Here is an 8,040-nt window from a genome sequence, read left to right as displayed (position 1 = left end):
AAGGAAGCATTCAGTATTTGACCTTTTATGTCTGGCTTATTTTAAGCATGTATGTATGCATTTTTTTTATTTATTTTTGGTACTAGGGATTGAACTCAGGGCCTTGCGCCTATAAGGCAGGCACTGAGCTAAATCCCCAGCCCTGTTCCTGGCTTATTTTATTATTTTATTTAATACATTATTTTCAAGATTTGTCCATATGGTAACATATCTCAAAACTTCATTCCTTTTTTGTAGCAGAATAATATCCACATGCTGTATGTGTATAGCCACCTTTTGTTAATTCATCTTTTGATGACACAGGTTGTTTCCACTGTTTGGATATTGTAAATAATGCTCCTTTGAAGGATAGCACTCATGTATGTTGGAGTCTCTTTAATTTTTTCAGTATGTAACTAGGAGTGAAATTGCTGCTTAGGAACTGTTGCACCACACATTTCATTTTATAGTCTTATGATATTTATTTTATACCGTGACATGGGCATGACTCTATACCCTTAAATGCTATTTGAGTACGTAATTTTTACTGGTTGGGTGGTAGTCCGGTTTTTTAGATTAACTGTAATTTATTGGCTTATTCCCCATGTTGAATCCTTCATAAATGTTTAGCACCTATTAAGTCTTTGCAAAATTATCAGTGTATATGTTCATATCTTTTAGATGACTGGAAGTAAAATCATTGAATTAAAAATACATGAACATTTAAAAAAGAAAACAAAAATAAACAAAAAAAGGCCAAGCGTGATGGTACATGCCTGTAATCCCAGCACTTGGGGGGCTGAGGCAGGAGGATCGCTCTGAGTTAGAGACCAGCCCGGGCTACATAGTGAGTTCAAGATTAGTCTCAACTACATAGTGAGACTCTGTCTCAAAAAGCCAAAAAAAAAAAAAAAAAAAAAAAAAGAAAAACAAAACAAAAATATATGAACATTTTAAAAACTCTTAAATTTTCATTGAGAGAGTTGGTTCACTTTTTATACCCTCCGGCTCTGTATGAGAGAGCGCACTGGTTTTCTTACCCAGTCTTAGATAAGCAATTTGAAATTGTGTGTATTCAGTTGTTTTAATCTATAAAACAGCGATTTTATATAATTCAACTTATTTCTTGTATAAATTTGCAATTTTGTAGATAAAAAGATTATATTTTTAGTATTTCTGTGGTAACTGTTAAGCTGAATAACTTTCATGTTTTCGGCCATTTGTATTTTGCAAAATGGCTAATTATGGTTTTTTTTCTTTATTCATTTCTGTTTTTCTTAGTAATTTTAGAAGCCTTCTCCATAATAGACTTACTTTCCTTTTAATATTGCAGTATTTTCCCAAGTATTTTTTTTTAACATGGAAATTTTAATTTTTATATGACCAAATGTTTTGGCAGATTTTTTGACATCTACAAATATACTTGTTTATTCCTCTTTTGGGAATTGCTTTGTTTGGCTATTACTGTTACTCAATTCTTCATTTATTTTTTGGTACCTGGGATTGAACTCTGGACCTTGTGCTTGTGAGGCAGGCGGTGGACCCACTGAGCTCAAATTCTTTATTATTTTTATTATTATTATTATTATTATTTTTGGTACCGGGGATCGAACTTGGGACCTTGTGCTTGTGAGGCAGGCGACAGAACCACTTAGCTAAATCCCCAGCTTCCCCAGCATTTTGAAGTACTGTGTTTCATTGAATCGAAGAAGTCGTCAGTTCTAAGACATCATTTGATGTGCCACTGAAAGAAAGGTGCGATGCTTTTTACGCTGTGACTTGCCCCTTGATTTTAGAGGCATTGAGATGCAAAAGCAAGTGTCCGTGATTTAGTTAGTAAATTCTCTACATCTCATTGGCATTTTCCTGAAAAAAAGTGATCTGTAAAGATTCGAATTCAGCAGAAACTTTTTTTCTTTTTGTGCTTCTTCAGGTTTACAGGTACCTAGAAAGCTGTGCAGACTTGTGTGACTAACAGATTCTATCACCTCCCTGCAAGAAGGCTGTATGACCATACCAAATGGTATGCGATGCGGGAACTGAAGTGGGAGCTTAGTTTGCTGTTGTTACCAGAGGTGGACTGATCGCTTAGTGGGTTCAGGTACAAGCTTTCTGGAACCAGCCTTGCCTGGGGCCTGGTTCTGCCCAGTAGGGAGGCTACTGTGCCCTCATTGGGTAAACATGCCACTGAGGTCCCCAGATTGCTTTGGCTTTGGAGGGACTGGAGTCTTGGTGGGTCAGGAAAGGATATGCGCAGCTACCATATTTGCTGTTTGATTGTTTGCTCTTGAGTTCTTTGGGAAACTTGTAGGAAATAGGATCTATGCCCCTCCCTGGGCTGCAGTCACAGTGTTGGGTACAAAAGGCCAACTCAGTGCCCTGGAGGCTGGATGGTGCTGAAGACCTCTGGGATTCTGCTTGTTTTTTAAATAAATCAGTATTTATAGAAAGTGTACGAGCTAGTCTTTTTAATCTCTTTATAGCTGTGTAGCCATGACTAACTCTTGAATCTTGGTTTTGAACATTTTCATCACCGTCTACCAGTTGGTCCTCCCTTCTGTGCCTCCCGCTTCTTAGTCCTGCTAACCACTACCTCCTTCCTCTGTGAATTCACTGGTGTGGACATTTCATGTAACTGGGACCATACAGGAGGTGGCCAGGCGTGACACCCACTGACATCACATTTGCCAGGTGTCTGTGTGACGCACACGGTACTTCGCCCTTTTGGTACTGACTAGCGCTCCTGCCAGTGGGCCACACTGTATGTGTCCACTCGTCAGCTGATAGCCTGGGGTTGTTTCCACCATTGTGCTGCAGACGTTGGTGTGTTCCTGCAGGCGCCTTTCTCTGGGAGCGCGGAGCGTCCTGTGGCGTCGGGGTGATAACATCTTGAGGAGTGACCCGACTCTTTCCCACGTGGCTGTACCGTTTTCATCCCCATGGCAGTGTGGCTCGTGTATCTTGTCTGTGTTTCTAGTACGTACCATGTACACTTCCTGTGGGGAGCTGGTACCAGGTGCACAACACGTCTTAATTCTTTTTTCTTCCCCTTCCCAAGCACTTCCTTCCCCTCTCCATCCCCTTATTTGAAAAGGATCTATCTATCTACTCCTAATATCTATCCTTTGTTTTGCTGTTTATTTATATTTGTGTTTCTCATATTAGAGGAACCATGCTATATGTAAGCTTGTGTGTCTTGATTTATTTCATGTAACATTATGGTCTTAACATTTTCCTACTGATGACTCAAGTTTATCCTTCTTTATGGCAGAGTAGTACTCCCTTGTATAAACACCATGTTTTCTTTTTTTTTTTTTGACGTTTTTGTTTCTCTGGTACCGAGGATTGAACTCGGGCCCTTGCACTTGGGAGGCAGGGTGTGGAACCACTGAGCCAAATCCCCAGCTAGACCACGTTTTCTTTATCCATATATCAATGGACATAGAAGCCTCTTTCCAAGATTAGGCTATTGTGAATTGTGCTGTTATACACATGAGTATGCATGGATCACTGTAATATGATGTCTTTAACTCTTTTGGGAAGATACCCAGAAGGAAAATAGCTGTATTGAATGGAATTCCTGGTTTTAGTTGTTAGAGGAATCTCCACACTGATTTCCATAGTGCTTATGCCACCAACAATGTAGTAGGGATCCTTTTCCCCTGGGACCGGGCCAGCATTTATTATTTGACTTTTTTGATGGATGGCCATGCTTTCTGGGGTAAGATAGAATCTCAGTGTTGTTTAAATTTGTATTTCTCTAATGGCCAGTGATGCTGAATATCTTTTCATGCATCTGTTGGCCATCTGTATTTCTGAGAGGAGTCTGTTCATTTCACTTTTTGTTTTCTTTCACTTGGGAGCAGGAGAAGAAACACTGGGCAGTTTGCATATGTGACCCTTGGATAACAACTGTTTGTGTATGTGATACTGGAGATTGAACTCAAGGCTTCACAGGTGCTCTACTCCTAAGCTATATCTCTAGCCTTTTAAAAAGTTTTACTTTCAGAGAGGGTCTTACTAAGTTGCCCATGCTGGGCCTCGAACTTGCAGCCCTCCTGCCTCAGCTTCCCTGGTGTTGGGATTACAGGTGTGCACCATTATGCTTGGCTCTGCTGCCTATTTTACTGGGACAGTTTTTTTTCCTCCTGCTACAGGTTATGGGAGAAGATATCGTTCCAGAAAAAATGAAAGAGGGAGTTCACGCAGCGGTGAAGGGCACTGGTGTTGTGGGCCTGGCTGGCTTGGTCACTGCCTCTGTGGAAGGGTTTGAGGACAAGTGGTTCGGGAAGCTCAGAGGCCACTTCTGCTCCTTGGAGAGTCACTTCCACACCGAGAAACGGGTCTTGGCTTAGAGACCATTTAAGTACAAACATCATGCACTGTATTAATCGTCCATGTTTACTTCAGATGGTGTCTTCCGCTAATTGTGCAAAATACTGAATTAAAAACGATTCTTTATGTTTTGGAAAAATGGCTTCTTGCCCAGGTTCAGTTTCATTACTTTTTGTTTCCTTTTTAGATTTTTGTAGTCCCCTTCAGTGTTGTATCTTAGGGTTACTGCCCATTTTGAAAGTGCCTGTTGCGAAACTAAAGGGGGCTTTTAGGATTGTCATCCAGAAACAGTTACCATGTTCTATCTAGCCAGTGTCTTAATCATGCTTTTCAAGTGCGCTCGTTAGGAATGAGCCAGAGTGCTGAGCTGTGAGAGTGCATCCTGTCTCGGAAGGGTGTGGCAGGAACACGGAGGGCCTGCTGCTTTACCTTCCTTGCACACAATGCTTACTGCCCCGATTTCCTGGGTGCTGGCAGAAGAGGAGAGACTCTGGGTCCGAGGTCATGGACCTCTGCGCCAGCTCCTCTCGCCTCGATGTGTCCTGGCGGTGGCGCACGTGGACTCACAGGGAGGGAGTTGCTGCGTCCTGTGAGGCCCACCTGGGTTCAGGATCCTGGGCAGGAAGCCTCCAGCTCATCTTGGAGGCTGTTGGCTCTGCACACCTCCCTGGAGGCCCTGAGGGCAAGAGCAGCAGATGGGGCCCTCACTCCAGTCTGTCCGCTGCTCTGCATGTGCACATGGGACCACAAACCCTAACTCGGTGGGTTCCTGCGCAGCCTTTATTCCCTCCTGCTCAGCACAGGGAAGAGACTATGCCCTGGGCAGGGAGCTCCGGCGATTTCCCTTCCGCACCCTTCCTGCCCACTCTTTCTGTTGCTCTTTCCTGCACAGGCTAATCATGTGTGTGCACACATGTGTTCACCGCTCTGTTAGCAAGTTTGTTAGTGTAACTAGCAACAAGTCTAATCTTTGACATACAGATAATAGGCATTTTGCTTTGAGGAGGCATGGAGAGCCATGACACTCCCAGCAGCTCCCCACCCCTCCGCTGTGGCTGTCATCATCCACTGAGCTCCTGCTCTGTGTCCTGCCCTGTGCGGCAGCTGTGACAACATGGCTGCTTAGTATGTGGTCTGGTCCTGGGTAGCCCTGTGGAGAGGGGCTCGGAAGCCCTCTGCAGTGCGGCTCTGTCCTGGGGCACTACAGCTCACTGAGCCTTGGGCCCCCCTCTCCCCCAGGCGTCTGACCCACATCTGCCCTTAGGGATCGGGAGGGGGAGCGTCCTCTAGCTACACTCGGCTTCCCTCCTTTGGGCTCCCTGAACACTACCTTCTTCCTGCACGGCCCCTTTTCACTCTGCTGTTTTTAGGTTGGCCTGTTTGGTTTCCATTTATAAAGTCAGGGACTGCCTGCTTTGTTTGCATTTGTATCCCCAGGGCAGAATACTATCATCTCACTAGACACTTGTTAAAAAGCATTGCTGAACTAACTGGCCAGTGTCCTCCAGGTGGCACCCAGGCGATCTGGGCACCCTGTACCTCTCACCCATCCATCTGGGCTTTCTGGAAATGCCCCCTTTTCTCCCTCAGCGCCTTCCTTGCAAGCCAGCCACGCCCGTGGTTGTGCTTTTAGCTCTCAAGTGTGCTTCCCACATTGCAGATGCCTGGTGGTCTTCACATGCCATCCACACCCGCTCCTGCGAGCCTCCCCTTCCTGGCAGTGCAGGTTGGTGTGAAAAGGGGCTGGGCCTCCACTGCCTGGTTGGCAAGCAGGTGAGAAGGTCGCCTGAGAGAGCATGCTGGGTTTTGTCACACTCGAGTCATCACGATCACTGCCAGGCAGAGACTGAAGTTTATGACAGGTCAGGCCCGAAGGGCGAGCAGGATGGGGGGCAGAGCTGGGGCTATGTGTCCTGCGCCCTGAGGAAGTAGCTCTGTTCACACTGCCCTCCCAGAACAGTCGCGACACCGCCACAGGCCTCCCGAGACACTGGCTGGGCTCCTCCAGTGCAGAAGCAGAGACTGAGGACCAATGAATGCAGGCGGCGTCCAGGAGCGAGATAGGCTCATTAGTAGCCTGTGCTGTCAGTCAGTGCTGCCCTTGCCTTGGGGGTCCATCCTGGGCCCAGAGCCAGGGTGGGGAGCTGCTGCTGCTGTCCACTCCACAGGCCTTGCAAGACACAAAGCTGCACCCTTCCCTTTCACATTCCTTCCGGCGGCAACCGTGGGAAGGTTCTGCTCAGCTGACTGGGTTCTCCATGTGGCTGGAGCTGACACTGGGCCTGGCCACAGGAGGTGCCCGGGTGCCAGTGTCTTCACAGTGTAATGGAGGCTGTGTTTAAGGGCCCTATGGGGGTAGAGTTGGCAGGACTTGGAATTTGCCTAAGAACTTGTTCTGGCTTCTTCGTCCCACCTGCTTCTGCTGTGGGAAACCACTCCCAGCCCTTGGGGAAATGGCAAGCCGGGGAGCGCCCACGGCACCCACAAAGGTGGTGGGTCCTGGAGGTTGTGTGCATCTGCTGAAGCTGGGTCATGGGCAGAAGGGCCCTGCATCTCATAGGCTTCAGTGACTGGTGTTTCTCTTGATCTTACTGTGAATCCATTATGCCCAAGTGGGTTCTGCTGACCGTGGTCCCCAACACGTGGGTTGGTGGAAGAGGCCTCAGCCAGACGGAACCGGCCCACGTGTGAGCTGCGCCATCTCCCAGCTTGGCCCCTGCAGGTTCCCAACCCTTTCTTTGCCACCAGCCCAAGCAAAGCGCACCAGCCTCCCCGGCCCACAGGTCCAGGGGAAGAAACAGCATCCCTGTGCCGACTTCCAAGCTGGGGTGTGTCAGGAGTCAGAAGGGGGCTGCCTTGCCTGGGCTGGGCCCTCACAGGCCAGGCAGGCAGGCGGCCTTGGAAGACCATAGGAAACTGGCACCACAGCAAACTTCCTGTCCTGCTGCCTCAGCTGACTGAAATCCAGGGCACAGTGTCCCTTCATCCCAGCGTGTGTGCGTCAGCAGGGAAACAGTCTCAGGTCCGGGCTGAAAAACCAGCAGGAACCAAAGGGGTGTTGGATTTGGGGTTTTGTTCTTACATTATTTGGACTTGGAACCATTTGTATTTAATTAAAGCTCTGGATGATCTTTGGAAGACAAGGGCTCTGATACCGTGATTTTGTCTATGGCTCTCAACTCCCTGGAACTTTCTGGAATGAGCTGCATAGGCCATGCCAGAAGAGGGAACCTGAGGACTAGCAGAGGCTGAAGAGGGTGGTCCTCGGGCTGGAGATTTGAGCAGGCATTGAAGTCATCCCGGTGCCTTGAGCTCAAAGGGAAGCAGGTCAGTGCTGCAGATGCGGTGGGGTCTTGGGCACAGTGAACCCAGCAGTGCCAGGCCCTGGCCTGGAGAGTGGCAGGCACACGGGGCCCTTCAGAAATGAGGCGAGGCCTACAGAAAGGGCCTCTAGACATAGGTCTCCCTGGATACCAGGCTGGTAGGCATGAGGTTGCTGTAGGGGCGGTGGGCCACTGGTATTAGGAGGTACCATGGATTCCCTAAACCCCAATTTGTTATTAGGGGTGGGGCCTTTGGGAGGTGACTTGGTCCTGAGGGTGGGGCCTTCACACATGGGATTAGCGCCCTCCTGAGAGGGATCCCAGAGAGCTCCTGCACCTTTTGGCCATGGAGGTTGAAGACAGAGTGATCTATGAATCCGGAACTGGGTCTTGTAGACACCAA

The 8,040-nt window shown here is 47.7% G+C and overlaps 1 protein-coding gene across 2 annotated transcripts in view; it reads left to right on the top strand.

The window, feature by feature from the left end:
- LOC104853330 (zinc fingers and homeoboxes protein 1) overlaps positions 1 to 4,439 on the top strand; it is a 46,287-nt gene extending 41,848 nt beyond the window's left edge. The window contains exon 6 of one of the 2 annotated variants that reach the window (XM_033760847.1): positions 4,137 to 4,439. In XM_033760847.1, coding sequence (XP_033616738.1) covers positions 4,137 to 4,334 — 198 coding nt within the window. In that variant the 3' untranslated portion in view covers positions 4,335 to 4,439. The remainder of the gene's footprint in view (positions 1 to 4,136) is intronic. The other variant, XM_010611248.3, reaches the window with a different exon arrangement.
- The last annotated feature ends 3,601 nt before the right edge of the window (positions 4,440 to 8,040 follow it).

This window comes from Fukomys damarensis, unplaced genomic scaffold (assembly GCF_012274545.1).
Source record: "Fukomys damarensis isolate Sample0158 unplaced genomic scaffold, DMR_v1.0_HiC HiC_scaffold_5, whole genome shotgun sequence".
NCBI lineage: Eukaryota > Metazoa > Chordata > Mammalia > Rodentia > Bathyergidae > Fukomys > Fukomys damarensis.
This window is presented reverse-complemented; position numbering and strand designations above follow the sequence as displayed.